Source organism: Osmerus mordax, chromosome 17 (genome assembly GCF_038355195.1).
Source record: "Osmerus mordax isolate fOsmMor3 chromosome 17, fOsmMor3.pri, whole genome shotgun sequence".
Lineage (NCBI taxonomy): Eukaryota > Metazoa > Chordata > Actinopteri > Osmeriformes > Osmeridae > Osmerus > Osmerus mordax.
The window spans coordinates 5,723,489-5,743,140 of record NC_090066.1 but is presented as its reverse complement, the minus strand read 5'-3'; the positions used below and the strand labels follow the sequence as shown (position 1 = coordinate 5,743,140).

Genomic DNA, 19,652 nt, shown 5'->3' with positions numbered 1-19,652 from the left:
TTCTTGTAATACTTTGGGATAACTATACTTTGTGTGTCATTACACCGATGTTATATAATTAGCTAGCAATTAGAAATGATTTCGTTATTTAAGTCATTGTTGTCTATAAATGCTTTATTGATCATTTATGAAAGTTTGCAACTCATTTTGTTCATTATCCGCATAAACTCTGTTAATTGCTTGTAAAAGATAGATACAAGAGTTTTCTGTCAGTGAAGAATAATTCAGTTTTCACCTTCGGTGGTGAGCTGTGGTCTTAGAGAGGGGTGACTGGTGCACAGACATAAATATCTTACACTGTTTACTTATCAATCCTGCTTTGTTTGTACTGCCAGCTAATGGGAGCTGAGCCCACAACCAGGACCCTAGAGGTGCCTCGGCGCAAATGTTCTCAGCTGGATAATCATTTGTAGAGAAATCGATGCAGCTTGAATGCTATTAGGAACATTTTAATTGGGAATAAAAGGGGATTTATAATGGCTGTTATGACGGGCTCAGTGGTCTCGGAGCTGAGCTGTATGGCTGGCAGCCATAGACGCATGTACAGCTGAGCACAGGGGCAGGCTGGGTAATTTGTTGAAGCCCCAGTGTTACCTCCTGGCGTTCCATGTCAGTGACTTTGGGAAACTTCCCCTGACAACTTTTCCCCGGTTTATCTAAACTTCCCCTGACAGCAAAAATGTAGGATTTAAAAAACAACCATATCCCTCACAGTGGTTCATGACAACACAAGAGGGCTCACAAAAGTGTTACTGACATAGAAAGACAGAAAAATTATGTATTTTAGTTGTTTGTGAACTGTTTTCTCAGCTTGTTTCACCATTTTTTCATTTTCATGGCACCAACTTTCAGCTACAGCCTCTCTAAGTTAGCCTTGATGTTGTGGCCTCATTGTGGCCCCATTGACTAAGGCCAGGTAAGACACAGGAGCTCTTAGCCTCAGCAGTGTCTCTCAGCCCTGCTGAAGGCAGGTCCAGCACTGGTAAACAGCCTTGAGTGCCCAGCAAGGTAGTCTCTCGTGCCCTACACCTCCATGGTTCCTGGACAGAATCCACAACCAGCTTTGTTGTCTCCTCATCCAGCATAGGTCCCCTACCGTGAAACCATCCAACCCCAAGCAACTCTCGACCACATCCAGAATTTACAAGATCGATTCTTACGTTTTACAGCAGAGCTAAGTGTGTGGATTAATAATTTAAAAACTGGGCTTCCGTTCATTCCATTTTTCTTCTTTTTTTGTTTTGTAGTACTTTTTGATGGAAGTTTTAGTCCCTATGAATACTGCACTATTTCATCAATGTGGGGTCAGTGCCTGATTGATAGCTTGAAACGTTTTTTTTTACACTTTGGGAAGGACTTGCTTTATTGCTTTTTCACTTTAGACAATATAATTTTAATGGGAAGTTGGAACGCTGTTTTGTTTCTAATGTTAGGTATCAGCGGTGCACTTTGGAAATGAGGGTCTTCTAATGGAGAAAATGTTATTCTGAGGCACTCTAATCCATTAAAAATACTTTCTTTTAGTGGAATATTGAATACTCGGCGGTCAACACATTTCAGCTCATCAGGGTGAATAAAATGCATGGGCACAGTTTTGAACGTTTGAAAAATGACATGCCATTGACTCAAATACTTTAAAAGCAGTGCGTCTGGTGACTTTTAATCTATTCAAATTACAGTTTCTGCATGTCTTCAGTAACAATTTTCTTTTTTTTTCACGTACACATTTGTCATTTTTCCAATCTCATTTAGGTTTATGGATCACTCCCTTGAAAAAGGCTTAAAGGATAGAACCTTTAGTCGACTGAACAATAATACAATCCTTCATCTATTCTCAATCTGACACTGAGGTATAAAATCTTGAAAGATCTTCTTTGTCTTTCCCATTGATTCATTTACTTTCTCTAGGCCCCCACTCGTCCCCACCAGCATGATAGAAGTATTGACCGATAGACGTCATCACAGAATAGGTAGCATTCAGGGCAGGGTTGACTCCATTATGACAGTGCTGATGTCTCCCTTCCCATTGTCTTTGACTCTGAGTAATGTCTGCTTCTTCAGCTGTAGGACAGGTCACAGCAACCATCCGTCTACCTGCCTTTCAGCGCTGTATCAAGGTCCCGCACACTCCCGGGGAGAAAGAGAAGTGCAGCTGAGAGAAACATGCAGCTTCCTCACAGTCTGTCCTCTTCTTTCAACTGGTTCTTTACCCTGTGTGTTCCAGTGAATAGGTATTGGTCTTAATGGGGCTTTTTAATGTTGCTTGTCTCTGTCTGAATAGGCCAGACCCAACAGAGATTGTGGAAAAGAGCTTTCTGCAGAACTTGGCACTGCCAAACAAAAATGATTCTGAGCCCTCGTCAAGGACCCTTGTGGGCTAAAGGGTGCCTGAATAAAGAGTCTCATTAAAAACTGCGGTGAGTAAGCATGTTTGATATCCTTGAGAGGCCGGATAAGTTTAAGGTTTAGGGCTAGTTTCAAGTCCAAGAGAAGGAGTCAGTTAAGGCCAACATCCGGACTATCAGAACTTTCTTGTTCTCAATCTGTCTCTCCCTCTCTCACACTATCCTGTTCTCTCTTCATCTGTTTCTCTCTGTCTCTTTTTATATAACTTGCAAACATATCAGCCTGTGGGTGGCAGAGGGGGACAGCTTGATGCGGCTCATTGATTATGTGGTTGTCCATGCATGTTATGCAGACTAGAGGAAACTGTGATGAACCCTAAATGGGCTGAGAGGGGCCGTATTTCAGTGTATCGATCACGCCATTAAATTGTCATAGGGTTTCTGAAGGACCATGTTTATATATTTTGTTGATAAATTATGCCGATTCTAACGGTGTGAGTCATGAACTGTACATAGGTGTCAAACTCATCCTATTACAATGGCCTTGAATGTGAGATAGTGTAATATCTCTAGAAGGCATTGTGTTTATTGGTATAGACTGCAATTTGAGATACTGTACTTCCCTTGTTTGTGTTTGAAACTTGTTTTTCCATCAAAGATGAATAAGCTGATGTGTGTCCAGAACTGTTGTGCGATGGTTCAGTCACACGGGAAAACGGACACGATGTGTCAGCAAACTTGGAGACCTCTTAACAGTTTGATTGTTCTTTCTGCATGGCTAAGAAAGGACCGAAAAGGCCCAGGAACATGCTTAGGGAGGTTACGTACTTGATACTTCCTTCACCTACCCTACGTTTTCCAGATGAAAAAAGGCAGAGTAAGAGGGGGAAAGGTTTAGAAGAAACTTCAAACTTCTAAGATGTGCCGTCATGCCTTCTCCCCATCTCTGCTTCTCAGACCTGAAGCTTTATCAATGTCCACACCCTGGGGACACCAGCCACATTGGAGCCAATTATGTGGCCATATCAAATGGTGTGTGAGTCCCAACCATTCCTTCACTCTGTCAGCATTGGAGCTAGCTGATGCTAATGACTACTGGCAGTAAAAAAGCGTGTTTAAGCTACCAGTAGTTAGCTTTTCTGGGGGAACAATTAGGCCTACAGTATGCCTGTTTACATCTGTTACTGGCCTGCGATTACCATGGAAGTGATTTGAGAACTGAGGTTAAGGGGCTGGAATGAAGACGTAATTCTGAAGTCAGTGAAGCAGTTACTCGCTCCAGTGCTCTTAGTGCACAGTGACAGAAAGTGCAAATACCTTTCCACAGTCAATACTTTCTACATCACATGTTCAATTGTCTCCTTTGTTCTCCAATTGGGAATAGAATCACCCATCAAAAAATTTGAGTCTAATTTAATTGTAATCTTTGAAGAGAATAGATTACGTACACTCAATTAACCTTTCTTCTGTTTTCCTGAACATACGTTCTGCATATCATTTGTGTTTTCAGCCGTGTCTTCCAATTTAATTTTCTCTCAGTGGATTGGTTTATGAGCAGACATTCTGTATCTATCAAACTCAACTATTTGGTGGATAGAGAATGTGGGTGACTATAAGGGGCGTTCGGTAACCAGTCTCCTACACATCTGCTAGACATTGGTGTCTGAAGAAGCTAAGATGATGATGTTATGTGTTAGTCTTGAACACTAGGGATGATACCCACTGAGACCGTTGTATTTCGCTTCATTTTTGGCCACCTATGAGAAGCATATTGGAATATATTCTCTGTAGTCTTCTGACATTTTTTTGGTCTGTCTGGTCATTACAATGTCTTTAACTTGGTTCTTATTCCAAGTCTCTCCAGTGACTTTGCAACAGTGCCTCATTTCAAGAATGTCTATAAATGTGGAATGAATTCCATTCAGTTCTGACAAGGCAAGAACTGTGAATTCTGCCTCCAATTATTCCAGGGCCCCAGTCCAAATGCACAGGCACACACATTTCAGCTTTATAACTAACATTAGATTGCAACATCATTTTTCTGTCGAGAAGGGACACCTTAAAAAAGGGGCACCTATTCATCTCCCACTGAAGAGCCTTACCCTGCACATCAGAACAGGCCATTAGCATTGAGATGGAGAGAATGAGACAGAGAGCCCTGCAAACATCGCCTCTGATGAAAGTCACTGGCATCTTTGATTGGATGCTCTGGATGCAAGTTGACATGAGGTCCCCGACTTCCAAAAAGACCCTTCCTCTCAGCGCTTTTTAAGTAGTTAGGTTAGGTGTGGGGGAAGCTGATGAAAGTATGATATTCTGTGGGGGTCCAATATTGACATTTTGAAGAGGAGGTAGTTCAACTGTTGAATGTTTCTGAACATCATTCCCCATCTTCCTGATTTGTTCATTTGGGGTGGCTGAGACATCTGTATTTCCATTAAGGGATAAATAAAGTTTGATCTAATCCATACTATCTTCTCCATATGTATATATAGCCTGCTGAGAAACAGGGAAGAAAAAGGTTTTAAAATGTTTCAGTTTAACATAATATAAACATGTAAAGAAAATAAATGTCACAAAATATGTTTCTTATTTGTTAAAACTGGTACCAGTTAGAATTGTGTGGCTATTCCTGAAGGGGTTTACATTCGTGATATTATAAGCCGTAGATGTCCTCTCAAATGCACAAATACAATTAATACAAAGGGCAATAAAGTTGCAAAGATACAAGCCCAAAACCAATGTTCACGATAATGACTATAATCACAAGACAATAATGTTACTATACTATACTATAAAATACTATACTTTATACTGTAGTATAAAATGAATTGGTGTGTGGGTCTCAAGAGGATGGCTTCATTGATGATGATTGACCTTTGAGGTTCACCTTTGCCCTCAAAGGAAAGTTATTTCTCTAGGTGTGTATTTCTCTCCACACCTACTTGCAGCTGTTTGGTTTTTGTTTTGGGTTAGCCCCCTGGTTGAGGCATCTGTTTCTGGTCTCTGTGTTGGTGCAGAGCGTCACCGAGACCCTCCTGAGCATAAGGACTGAGGCAGCATCTCTCTCTCTCTCTCTCTCTCTCTCTCTCTCTCTCTCTCTCTCTCTCTCTCTCTCTCTCTCTCTCTCTCTCTCTCTCTCTCTCTCTCTCTCTCTCTCTCTCTCTCTCTCTCTCTCTCTCTCTCTCTCTCTCTCTCTCTCTCTCTCTCTCTCTCTCTCTCTCTCTCTCTCTCTCTCTCTCTCTCTCTCTCTCTCTCTCTCTCTCCATAATTACAACCACCCCTGAAGTTGATTTAGTTTAACTCCACACAAACTCCTCAAGGTCCTCAGCCATCGTTTGTACTCTGTATACTGAAGAAAGCTTTGTGCGGTCGTCACACAATTGAAAATAATTCTGAACAACTTGTCTCTGTCCATCAAATAAACAGGGAATATTATAAAAGAAGGATTTTGAAAATACTATTTCCATCCAGATCCTCTTTATGTATGGCCATTGGTAGTAACTTGTAGCCATGTGGAGTCAAGTTTACAGCATTTTGGTTAGCCTTGCCTATTCTAATGACCAATATTCAGGATGTGAGATCACATGTACTTCCCAGTAGATAACAGTGCTTATGTCTATTTCATCCAGAATCAGGCCATTTAAATCCCTTATCTCTCTCCCAGTTCTGTCTCAAGGGATCAAACACAAACACATTTCCTATACTTTTTTTTATGGCTGGCAATAGTGAGACGTCTAGAGGAAGAGGATGACAATGTATAACTTTGAATTCACGGTGTGGGCGGAGAAGATAAAAATCCTTATTGCTGCTTCACAAGCCAGATAGTCCTCCTGGACATACAACCCACTCTTTTACCATTCTGAGGGTAATATAGGAAAGAAAAAGCAACAAAGGAAATAGTGATAGAAGTAGATGAAAATAGATATGGAGAGAGGGCTTCTGAAATGTCTCTACAAATAGTGGGCGAATGTAGACCGTTGGAAAGGTATTAGATGTCTTATGTCTAAAAATCCTCTACCCGTTTTTCTCCCACACCCATATCTTTCCATTTCAGAGCTAGAGAGAGGGCCACACATTTGAATCTCTCAATCAATATAAGTCATTATGCAGGACCCTATGTTCATTGGTTATTTCTTCTTGTATTTTTCTAAGGAGCTCTCGTCTTTGGTTCAACGTCAGTACAAAAACAAAAACAAAATGCACTCACTTCATCTCACTTCTTCATCAGCATGAAGATACTGTGGGTCTAATAAATGATTTGTGTGCAGACAGGAGTGCTCTACTTTTACATCCCCTCACGTCTCATAAATAATAGAATGATAAGATGTATACATGCCATTTGGTACGGTGTTCTTGAGATGCTTTGAGTTTATAGTTCAACAGTGACCTCGCTACATTAAGGTGTATTTCCCTCCATTCATCTCAGACTTCCCCTTGCATACCATCTGTTGACACTACAACACAGACATGTGTTGAGGAGGTGGGTACCTTGGGAAGGCAAAGACGGGCCCTGTAAGCCCTCTTTAATGGGGACATTTGAGCCCTGAAGCCCTGAGGACCGAGGCAGAGATGGTGGTTTGCCGGAGCTGACCTGTGCGTTGATTATAATTTCACTGGGAAGCTAATCGTCAGTTAAAGGCCACTGCATGAATGCGTCCTAAATGCCAGGGTCCCAGTGGGATTGTAAAGCAAGGGTGGGAGGGCAGGCAGCTGAATTGGATTTAGTAATGGGAGATGAGGTGAATGGGACAGAGAGAGAGATAAGGAGAGAGAGAGATATGGAGAGAGATATAAGGAGAGAGAGAGAGAAGGAGAGAGAGACATCCTAGATGTCAAGAAAATAGATCTACTTTCTTACTGTGTTATGGACTGCATTTATATAGCGCTTTTCTACCTTAGCAGCACTCAAAGCGCTTTACAATGTTTGCCTCTCATTCACCCATTCATACTCTCACTCACACATACCGACAGCAGCGAGCTACCATGCAAGGCGCCGGCCTGCCCACCGGGAGCAACTTGGGGTTCAGAGTCTTGCTCAAGGATACTTCGGCACATGACCTAGGAGAAGTCGGGGACCGAACCGCCAACCTTGCGATTTACAGACAACCCTCTCTACCCCCTGAGCCACAGCCGCCCCTGTGCTCCACTGTCATAGAACGCACAGGCACCTACACATAGAGTGTATGTGAACATTGTTTTACTTAGAACATTCATATCCTGAATAACCCTTTTCAAGATAATACTTTGAGAGATTTGTTATTGCCATTGTTACCTTGGGAGTTGCCCACTATTACCCACTTGAATTAAACACAATGTGACAGATTGTTGTTGACAGAGAATTTGACAATTCCAAATTATTTAAAAGTGCATTGTGCTCAATGTTGTACACAGAGCTCTACGTTGATTAGCTTTTCGATCTTTTAAATGGACCACATATCAATGGAAGACCTCAAGCAGCTGCTCGTCCTAGCTCTAAATGGAGATTGTGTTTGTAAAGGTTTTGGGTGAGCTCCAGACAAATAATAGATTGTTAATTTACTACAAGCACCATTGCAAACACAACAGGGAATTTATCTACAAATAAAACCACAGCATTGAGTATATGGACTTCTGTCCTCTGTAGCAAAACATAGTTACTACAGTATGGTAACTTGAGATATATGATTTTAGATTTGGTGCAATATGTCACAAACATTGCTCAAGTCAGCCCAGAGTCAAGGATTTACACTTTATTGACAACAGCAAGGTAACAATCCAACAAAGAAATATTTAATGTGCATGCTGTGAATTTCCCCTCTATGTTGTATAGATCTACTGTTCATTTAAATGTGAATGCTTCACTGCTTTCCTATTTATCATTCATCTTTATGTTTGTTTTACAACTGTAACACTCATTAAATGTATTCCTTCTGTCCTATAATTCCATTGATGCTGTATCAATTCATAAACTGCCAATAAGCACAAAAACGCCGTAAAATGCAGGCTTCCTCACACTCTTTCAATAGTGTATCTTTATACAGTGAGCTAAATCTTGAGGGGCTAAAATTTGACATGTATACTTTTTCAGGGCTGATTATTTGGTCTGCTGCATTCATAGTGCTTAGAGGGTTACTGCGGGACTTCAGAGAGTTGTTGCTAAGCTGTCTAACAAAGTAAGTAGTACTGGGGATATCCAAACTCATTAAAACAACAACATTAAAGGGGACTTGGGTCCCTTTCACTTGTTTGTTTGTGAATAACCAGCCTCTAGAAAGGTCTTGTTTGAGTCTGTGGATCTATGAGGCAGCCCACAAGGCTTCAACGGCCTTCCCAGCCTATCTTGTTAGGCAGAAAATACTGCAGATTTAATATGGTTGGGAGACAGGACATGACAGTTAGGGCCCGACATAGTGCAACAAGCCAGAGTCTGCACCCACACAAACGACTGTTACCTTGGAGACACGGCACACGTTTGGTTCCTGTCTGTCACTGAAGCACAGGAAGCATGTGTGTACGTGTGCATCCAAACGTCTACATGTGTATGTGTACATGGGCTTCCATATGCTGGCTTATGTGTATGCGTGGGGTGCTGTGGTGTGTTTGAGTGTAATAGGGTAGATCTGTGAGGTGATAACTTCATCCTGTATGTCCAGGCTATTAGTCAGGAGCAATTGAAGATTGCAGCTCGTGTCTGAAGGGCTGAAGGATTTATCTTTGAGAGAGGGGCACCCTGGCACAAAGCAGAAAAGTTAGGGAATACTTTAGAGACACTGTGTTTCGAACTATTAAGAATGAAAGATTGTGTCTAATAGAGAGGTCATTTATTTGTTCGGAACTACCTCTTGAGATTGTAATTGTATTTGTTTAATGAGTCTGTCTGCCATGATTTTGAGATTTTTCTTTATTAGAAAGCCAACGCTCAAGAAAGGGGTTACACATTTGATTGGGCAGATACTCCAGGCCGATGTTCAGTAGAGTATGAACAGTCTGTCTCAGTTGGACAGAGCATACTGTAATGCTTTTCCATTCATTGCTGTACTGAGTGTGTCTGAGAGCAAGAGCAAAGAAACAGTGTGTGTGCGCATGTGTGTGTCCTCCTAACCTTTTTGAACTATGTAAATATCTAGAGCTGAAGTAATGTTGGATAGAAAAGTGGTCCTCAGAGAGCCAACCAGACACATGTAAAGCTGTTTTTGTTGCTAGTGTTATTTGTTTGGCTTCTAGTGTTTATTATTGCTGCCATTTTTTTTGTTTTGTTTTTTGCTTTTAGTGTTTTCAACGAATAATTCCTCTCCTTTCCTTTGTATGCCTCTGTTTAGCTGTTTGCCATGCCATAAGAGCGTCTGCTAAATGACTAAATGTCTAAATGTCATAAGAATTCCATTGCCTACAATTACCTATGTACTGTGCACATGATAAATATACCACTTTGGCACACACAGGCACTCCTGCGCACACACACACACGCACACACTCTCATCCATGTCATACCAATACTAGCTTCCCCTGTAGTCCTGTCAGCGCTGCTGGGTAGAACACTAGAAGAGCCCCTGTAAAGGATGCCTTTGTTGGGTTGCTGTGTGGCTCTGTCTAGTCCCCTCGCCCATCCTGCCCTACTGTCAGCAGTCGCATGCTTTTAATTGTGCAGGGGCTTCGGATTGGCAATTAAGCTGTCAGACGCAGCAGAGGAGCACCCTCACAATGCCAGGCTCATGACGCGCTCTCTCTCTCCATGGTCGATTCATCTTGATTAGGGGGTGACATTTTTGTGGAAAGTGCAAAACAATATAACGTTGGAAGCAATTGAGCGTTCAAAGAACATAATTGCCGTACTTTTCTGAAAGGAAAGGGGAGAAAATAGATTGTTCTCTACGAGTGTACTGTAGACAAAAAAGGAAAAGGAAAAAATGAAAGCTTTTGATTTGTTTATTTCCAAAGACACAACGATTATGACACCTCATTTAATTCCAGATTTCCCTTATTCTACTGTATAAAACAAGTACAGAATATAATAGACATTGTTTGATTTTTGGTTTATTGGTGCAACTTAATCTTTTGATTGTGGGTTCTGTATCTCACACTGCAGTATACTTCTGACTTTGGGAGAAAAATACTGAGTAAGACTTTTTAGGACAGGGGTGATGCAGTGACAGTTCATGACTTGGGTTTGAAGTCGGTGTGATCTATGATGCAGACTGAAAGATGGTGGGTATTGTCTTTGGGATAGTTGTAGGATACACATTCACATCAAAGTCTCCAGAATTCTGGAAAAGTACTGAGACCATCACTTTACTAATACTACAGTTGAGCTGGAGAATGTCCAACTTTGAAATCCATGGATATATCTATGTATCATATATATATGAATAACATCCCTTTCTATGTGTGGATTGTTACAGAAAAAATTAAGAAAAAAAGATTTTACTTTAAGATAAACTTTCTATCAAAAACTATCACTGCTTTCAATCTTTTTAACAAAACTGTTGCTGCAACATATTATACCTCTGGTGTACAGTGCAAGTCTCTTCAAATTCTCGGAAAGCATGTGTACACATCAGTGTGTGTGTGTGTGTGTGTGTGTGAGACCATAGGGATTTGTTTGCTTACCGTGAGGGGTGATCCATCCCTGCCCTGCTCACTGTTGTCCGGAAGGAATTGGTCACCGAAAGAATGAGAGGAGAAAAAATCTACACACACCACCGTTGGCCTTATTCCATCTGGCAGTGTGTGATATACGTGCCGCATGCTCTGCAGACCAATACCCGCACATCATAATCATTCAGGCAACCACAAACACACACATAGATTACTGATGCGAAGGCGGGGTTGAATCAAGTAGGGCATCTTTCGACAGGGTTTTGTTTCTGTAATGAGGGTGCCCTCAGTCTGTGACCGGACACTGTGTGACAGCACCAGACAGGACAGTGTCTGAGAGCAGAGCAGAGACAGAGAGAACTCAGGGATATCTGAACGCTTCTTTCTAGCTGTCGCTCTCCCCTCTCCAACTTGAGGTGCTCACACTTATCCCAATAACACAAAGTAAATAACAGTGGAAAGACTTACCCTGGAAGCAGTCTGTCTCAAGTAATTTTCCTAGGATTCAATGAAGTGGAATTGCTGATCCGAATTCAAATGTATAGATTATACATTATACAACACCTAGACATGAATGGGTGAGGCTGAAGCGAGAGAAACCACTTTGGTTATTCCATCCCGCTGTCCCATTCAGAGTACAGCATGTACGTTTTGTACGGGTGCTGTGGAGGGGGGAGGAGGGGCCCGGGGCTGGCTGTTAGCTGGCCCAGTTCTGCAGCACGTCCTGGGGGTGAGTGTCTGTTCCGTCTGCTAACAGAGGAGGGGCTGTAATGGGAGAGGTTTTTAGATGGCGCTCAGTGATGAGATCGCTAATGAATGGAATGAATGAGACACAGCAGGAGGGATGGATGGTAAACAGCATGCCCAGACAGGGGATAGAGAGAGAAAGAGTGATTAAAAAGAAGAGTTAGGAAAGATAGAAGTAGCCTTTCTCATCTCCATAAAAATGGTGGTACAGAGATCACAGAGTTATCATTCCTTTCTATCCCCTACTTTATTGCTACATAAGTCCCTTTGTGTGTGTGTGTTGGTGTACGTGTGTGTGTGTCTATTTGTGAACCTACACATGTGCACATCTGTGGGTTTGCCCTGCAGAAAGGCTTTGCCGTGTCTGATCTGACTATTTGTTATAGTAGACTGCAGACGACAGGCCAGCTCTAACGAGGTCTTTTACTCAAGGTAGACAGCTCTGAGGGGATTGAGGGAAAAGAAGAGGGAGGTTTTAACAAGGTGGAGATTTGTCACTATTGAGCTTTGAGTCATTCACAGCTGTGTTCAAAAGCATGGAAACAAAGATGTAAAATTCATCCCCTGACCCCCACCCCCCCTCCTCCACCCCCACACACCCCCATCCCTCAGATACATGTCTATTTTGAAATGGGAAGTTGAACAGAGAGAGACTTGTATTGTCAGAGTGCAACATAAGAACACTTCTCTCAATCTCAGATGGAAGGACTTTGGCTTGCATCTCTGTTCCTTTTTTTCTTTTGACATAACAATCAAAGGTCTGGTATGGAAATCCCATATATAAACGGAACTTAGACAGTTTTGTTTTTGATTTGTCTTGACAGAAAGAACATGGTCATGTGCTATAAGACACATCCATTCTTCACTCACTAAATGATTCTCTAGGGTGTATACAGATAGTCCTGCTACCTGCAGTTTACCCTTCTGAACCTAAATGGTTTCCTAATTTTCTCTTTTTTCTGCCTCAATCCTTGTCTCTGTCTCGTGAAATACATTCAGAGGCAGATTGTATTTTCTCTATTGCTCATGGCTGACAGTTCATGCTTTCATGCCTATGTCCATGTTGTATCTACCGCAGGAGACTGTAGTGCATCCTGCCATTAGCCACCTGTGGCCTGAGCCCCCAGTCTTTGATGTACAGGCAATTTATGTTTGGACCAGAAAACAACACTTGTCATGGTGTGTGGTGAGAGTAAGAGAGAAAGTGGTTGTATGTGTGTGTTTGTGTGTGTATGCGACACCTGTCCCAGCACCCCAAAGTGGAACTCATGGTGTCTGGTCAGATGGGCTCGCCTCAAACCTCTTCTCTCTCCCCTCTGATCTCACCATGTCCGTTTGTGATCCCTGCCATGGCTCAAAGTAATGGCTCTTACATGGGACCAGACAGCCCATGTGCTGACCAACAAAAAGCTCCAACAGATTGTTTGTTAAAGTTACTTTGACAAGAATCCCAGGTGTGAGGTTTCAGGTGACCTTGACAGGCCCGTGAACGTTCCATCTTCACCTCGATGTCCGGCTTTGTCCTCCTTGTCTTGTCATTTTAATTGGAAGCCGTCTATGCTATCGGAAAATAAATGGAAAAGTGTTGATCAGCTGTCACCTATCCAGCAGCTAGCAGCCAGTGGGCTCCCCGCTGGCCTTGAGGCCCCCAGTCCACCACTCCTGGACAGACGCAGCGTGTCCTCCAGAGGTGACAGCTCTCTTGAGAGGAGCAAGGCTCAGAGAATATTGGATGGTGAGGATTCCTCTCTCTCTCCATTCATCGCTCTCTCTCTCCCTCCTTTGCTCCCTCCCTCTTTCTTCCTCCTCTTTTCCCCTCTCCCTCTCATTGTCTCTCTCTTCCTCCCTTCCTCTTCGTCTCCCTTTCTCTCTCTCGACCAACACATTCTCATTAGGTACACGTGGCTAAAATTGACAACCGCTGCAGACTATTCCGGACTCGATTGTGTGGGTCATGATCTATGTGTCAGGGATGATAATATTCTTCCCACACGCTCACATCAGCACCTTTAACTGACGAATGCTACTCAGCAAACGCAGTCCACAGATAAACAGCCAGAGTAGTCTAACACAGGTGAGTCTTTCATAGAGCAGGGCAAATCAAGCAGCACACACACAGTGACTCACCTCAGTCTCATACTGACGTCAACAGACATGGGGTTCATGTTTTAAAGAAAAAACGTTGTCATGATAAGTTTCTTTGTAAATGGATAGTAATGGTATAATTGTATTGTTGAGTGTTGTTTTTAAATGTCGGAATACCTCACCAATTAAGATTAGACCTATTGGCTCTGTAGTGAAGGAGCCGTATATTATCAAAGACCAAACAGCATACCGGTACATTTATTTTCTTTCTTATCAAATCATTGGTCAAAAGGTCTAATGAAAAGAACTGATGACTGAAAAACAGAACTCACCATGCTATTAATTGCAAGGCAATGGCAGAGCTATTTTGTTCTTCCTGAAGACTAATTATTCTGTTGTAATGAGAAATGAGACGGGGGGGTTGTTGTGATTAGGCAGTGAGGCTGGGTTCGGCTGGAGCACAGACTGGATGCTACGCCTCTTAGGCAGCCGTAATAAGAAGAGCTGCAGTCTGACTGAGCCACAGCTCATACACTCACATACAGTGTGCATCAGGCTGCAGGTACATGGACTGTTTGTGTCTTGTCAGACAAGCCCATATTGCATATACATTTTCCATGAATCCATGAAAACAGAATTCATTTTCAGAACTCATGCAGCTGTACCGAGGGAGTCTGTCAAAGGCAGTGCTGTAGATTCTTGGAAGTCTGAACACCTCAAGGAAATGGATGTATTAAGACTGCCCCCTAAAGGTGTCAGAAGAAAATGTTTCCATCGACTCATTATACTTCAGGATCAACAGCGGTCTTGATTCTCAGTTCCCCATGGTGTTGGCGATGTCAAGAGGAGGTAGAGAGAAATTACTGTATGTCTTTCAACCATTGGCCCCTCTGGTAGAGCTGGGGAAAAATGGACAGGCTATATGAGCGGGGAATCTCAGGTTGTCAATGCCTGTAGGACCAAGCATTTTCTGCTCCAAACACCATCTGTTCTGGCCTTATGTTTTAGCTCCATAATGTATTATTATGTATAAGTGTTGCAACTCAGCCCTGGGGAATCTCCTTAGTCTTCTTCATCTATTTGAATTTATTCTGTGTTCTGTGAAACATCACGTTGCCAAGTGCCAATCTGGATATGGTAAACAAACATATTTTAGGTCCAAAGGAAATAGCTTCAATGAAAGTCAGCATAAATATAGCATCAGCATAAATTAATTAGGCCATGAAGAAATCAGATGTATATGTAAATTAATGATGTGACCAAATCAATGTGTAGTGTTAGTATAGTGTATTAATAAATATATTACTCAACTTTAAGTCACATAATGATCTATCGAACTGTTCAAAAATGAATTATAATATCCACTCAATTTCATGACTTAACATGACTTATCTGTCATTTTCCATTTCCAATCAGATAGATGAAAGTATGTCCGACTTTCTAAACTGAACCTTTTCTTGGCAAACTACACTATAATAATACGTTTTTTACACATGCTCAGAATACCATGCAGTAGATTTTGGTCCACTATTTTGTTATGTATTTATTTTGGAGCTGCGAAGTCCAAATAAAACATAAGCCTGAATTCCTGAGCAGAAACACAAATCTCCTTACTGTAGCTCTTGGCACTGTGTGCTGGAGCTGTCCCTGTTGTAGCCGACAACATGTGACAGGATATGGTGAAGGAGCCGTTAGCCAGCAGAATGGAGAGGCTGAAGGGCTCTGTTGAAGAATAGCCTGAGTGGAGCTGGTGAGTTAAAGCTAGTAGTAGGCTTCTGGTTGTGGAGAGGAGATGCTTGGTATGCGTTACAAATCCTTTTCGATCTGACAGAATTGTTCCTTCACACCTTGTCCTTTTAGATGTGACAAAAATCCTTCAAACCTCTGAAGGGAATGGTGATTATGAAGAGGTTGTCATTAGGGTATGGCAGCAACAACGCTAGTCCAGTTAATGATGATGACACCAAGTTGTGGGACCAGGTGCATGCAGCTGGAGTGAAATGACCAGCCCAACATGCCCCAGCTCAGCCAGGACAGCCAGTAGCAGGGAAGCCCAGCCCAACATGCCCCAGCTCGTGGAGCAGCCGTTCCCTACATCCTGATGGCTTCCAGATGACAACCTAGATGAGCAGAAATGTCACATGGTGCATGTGCGCTATCGTCCTCATGGTTGTCAGTTCCCATCTCAGCCTGGCTGATACAACGTGGGGCTTAGATTGAGACATGATTCCATTCTTATCTTAGATATACAGACTGGGAGAGAGAAGGCCGAGAGAGAGGGCCGAGAGTGAGGGAGAGAGAGAGAGAGAGAGAGAGAGAGAGAGGGCAGAGAGAGAGAGAGAGAGAGAGAGAGAGAGAGAGAGAGAGAGAGAGAGAGAGAGAGAGGGCAGAAAGAGAGATGGTAAACAGTTGTGTCAGTGGATCTTTTGGGACCAGGGTCAACATGGGACAGTGGTGGGGTCTGGTCCTCACTCTCCTCTACAGCGTTTCGGTGGTAGCTGCTTCTCAGCATGCAAGGAAAGGTGAGTGAACTGCCGGGACACTGGCTGCTTTATTTGGATTTGTTCGTATCAACTGTTACAGGATTCATGTAAGATTTCAGAAAGTCAATCGAGCAAATGTTGATAGAAACTAAACATTCTGGTGTATAATGGGTGAATTTCAGACGCTTGCCTTAAAAAAGTATATCTCATTAGATATTAACACTGCCAAGGGGTTCTGTCATGTATCTATGTTGTTACTTTTGTGGATATTTAAGTCAAAACTTTTCCATTTAGTGTGTATATGTCTGTGTTTATCTTAACAGATAGAAAATATCAGACGAATACCGTCCCCTATTTATTTTCAGCTAAATATCCAGGAAAAACACTTGGATCCAAATTCTTTCATTACATTGTTCTATGACATAAACAACAACTTTCAAAACACAAAGCGCTGGTTGTCACGAGGGATCAGTCAAAATGCTGCTCTTTCCAGATTCTTTCCAAATGCTGAATCAAGACTCCATCATTACTGTCCGAAGTCCAAATGTAGGACTTTGAGTGTAGTGAATTATTTAACTGGAAAAGTGATATGAATAATGCTAGACCCTATGTGGGACTGTTGTGGCCATTTTGGCACATTTTCCCTCATCAAGACATCATTCCTGCCAAGAGAAGCATTCAGCAATGTTAGTAATTAACGGCTTTCAGTGGTCCCTTGGCTCATTGTTAGTACTTAGCAAGAGATCACAAAGTTCCCTGCCAGAGTTTACTGACACTGGGGAAAGACATCTAACCAAACAGTGATTGTTTTGTAGTGCTTAGGAGCTTAAGTTACTTGTGTGAACACATCTGCCTATTGCTGGTCACTGCTGCCAATCTGTATTCTGTTAGCGTTGGTCTGGAAATGGAACTTTGCAAACTGCATGTTTGCTGAATGGAGCCGATATGTGTTTGGTGGTAACTCCCATCAACAGTAATGTGTGGAAGGACGATTCCTTTTACCGAGTATCAGGAGTCATTCCAGAGCTGACACCTTCAATTTGTTTACCACAAATATCTGGGACTTAAACATTCCTACAGCATGCAGAAGAGAAACACACTGCAGTGGAGCTTAAGCTGACTTGGTGCCAATACAGGGCTTTGTGGTCTGTACTCTGTGCATCTGTGGTCTCACCGTGCTGTAGTACGTACATACACTTTAACTTACCAGGTATTCAACCTGAGTCTGACATGTTTCATGGTCCATAAGAGGGTTTAGTCCTATCCATCATGGCCAAACTTCAACCCTGTAACATTGAGAGAGTTCGACAGAGTTCAGAAGGAGAAGCTAAAGGCTCAAATGTGTTCTTGACTGACCTTAAGGTTGTACATTTTGCACTGGGACGTGCTAAGAAGTCCCTGATCATACGGTCAAATTTATTGATTCATTCAATTTGTGTCATCTGGGACAGCAAGACATGGAGAAGATCAATAACAACTTTACTACTGTGGTATTCTGCTTGGACATGCTTTCACAACTTGATGCAGTAGCCATGGATGATGCATTAACCAAAGAAGGCTGAAAGACCTTGTGAGATTGGGGTTCTTTGCGGACCCGGAATGGACCTTTCAAACCTTTTGGTTTGGACTCTTATGTGTGGTTTCAGAGAGCACATTTTAAAGGTAGACATGTTGAACTTTGAGAAATATCAGTGAGGAAAGTTGATTTAGTCACACTGTGATCCTGCCATGACCTTTATGCTCTGCGGAGATTCAAACATTCCTCGGACAAACATCCGTGCTGCACCCAGACGATGGATGGTTTGTTTGTGTCTACTTCATGCTCTGAATTATTATGAGGCTACTTGAACTAACCTTGTTTAGACTTGACTCTCTAACCTCCTTAAAATATTTAGGACATATTTGGAGTCGGACAGCTACTGGGGATCTAATGGAACACGAAAGCAGCTGATAGGGTGACTACACTCATTCAGGGCAGGTTTTATCAGTTCATACAGTGAATATGAATCATTATATAAACATTTTTTTTTATTAAACATTTAATCATTGCTCCCAGACCATACTGTATAAGGAAACGGGAAACACTTCAGATATTTACCGGATTGACCTTGCTGTGCTAAAATACCACACAGACCATGGGAGACCTCGCAAAAATGCTCGATTGATCATCTCATCTCTTGTGGGGAAAACTGTTGCTTTTTAGAGCTTTCAATAAGAAAATATCTCTGCCTTTGTTTCCAGTAACAAGGAGGAGCTGATTTCATACTGGGAGCAGACCTGACAACTATACATTTATGAAAGCCTGTTGCACACATGGTCTGACGCTCCGATGTCTGCCACTAGCTGCACCTGTGCCTATTAGCGCTGGGTGGAAGACTCAAAGCCCAGCGTGCTACAGCCGTTATCAGTGCCAGGGGCTTATGGATTTTCATAGGGGCGTCTGAGGTTAAAGCCAAATCACCTTAAGCTCCTTCAGTTTTGCCTCTGTACGTTTTATGCATTACCGGTTTGATAACCGCCTGCATTCAAACACACACAAGTCATACATACTGAACAAACGTGTTTTCCAGGGAAGTGGAAAAAACGTTTGCATACATCCCATCTCTCTTGCAGCCCTCTACCCGTCAGCCTCTCGAGTGAAGCGTGGGACATATTCATTAGTCAACCCTACATTCCACACCTCAGTGGATGACGTCAAACTACTCTTTGAAGTAAGCTTGTCCAGACCCACCCTCTAAAAAACAATTCTCACATCCGGCACATCGACTTCTTCCTTCACAACAACTTGTGTTTCAGATTCTGCTGGCCGGCCTGCAGGTAGAAGGAGAGAACAGACGAATGCTGATACCAGACGCGGAGCTGGCTTCCCTGAGGAGGGTTAACAAGCTGGAGGTGATTTGCGAAGACATCCTGCCAAAGAGCCTCCCGGAGGTCAGGCGTCTCACCTCTCTCCTCTCCCAGCAGAGAGGCCACCTGAGCAGGCAGGATTTTGAGCGAACGTTGCTTACCATGGTGTACACCGCACAGACACGGGCCAAGGCCGTGTCAGCCCACCAGAAGGCGCTCTGGAATGATGCCCTGCTGCTGTTGTTCAAAGCAATAAAGCGGGATCTGGAGCCCCCATGAGGCAAGCTGCTGATGTGTTCCTTTCTACCTTGGTAGCTGGTGTTACCTCAGCAACTTTACTCCAAAAATAATCTCATAAAAAAGGGATTGAAGATTTTGAGTCTTTGATTCAATCAGATTTCATGCATAGTCGACAAAAGGATTTATTGGATTTGCTTGTGATTAATATCAGCAGATTACACCTAGGAGATAGCAGGGGATAGCATCTTGCCAAGTTGCCCATGTCCTCTTCATGTGACCTTCTTTGATCTGATCCAATTATTCAGATGTGAACTGAAACAACTGATAT

At 42.5% G+C, this 19,652-nt stretch overlaps 1 protein-coding gene across 1 annotated transcript; it reads left to right on the top strand.

The window, feature by feature from the left end:
• Positions 1-16,197: 16,197 nt before the first annotated feature.
• LOC136960405 (protein FAM180A) lies at positions 16,198-19,363 on the top strand. The gene is made up of 3 exons (XM_067254902.1): positions 16,198-16,276; positions 18,851-18,948; positions 19,034-19,363. The coding sequence occupies exons 1-3, from the start codon at positions 16,198-16,200 to the stop codon at positions 19,361-19,363; spliced, it is 507 nt and encodes a 168-aa protein (XP_067111003.1).
• Positions 19,364-19,652: the final 289 nt, after the last annotated feature.

Coding starts and splice junctions, on each gene's coding strand:
- LOC136960405 (XM_067254902.1), top strand. CDS start 16,198: ATGGGACAGTGGTGGGGTCTGGTCCTCACTCTCCTCTACAGCGTTTCG. Junction 16,277..18,850: donor TTCTCAGCATGCAAGGAAAG/GTGAGTGAACTG, acceptor TCTCTCTTGCAG/CCCTCTACCCGTCAGCCTCT. Junction 18,949..19,033: donor ACGTCAAACTACTCTTTGAA/GTAAGCTTGTCC, acceptor CTTGTGTTTCAG/ATTCTGCTGGCCGGCCTGCA.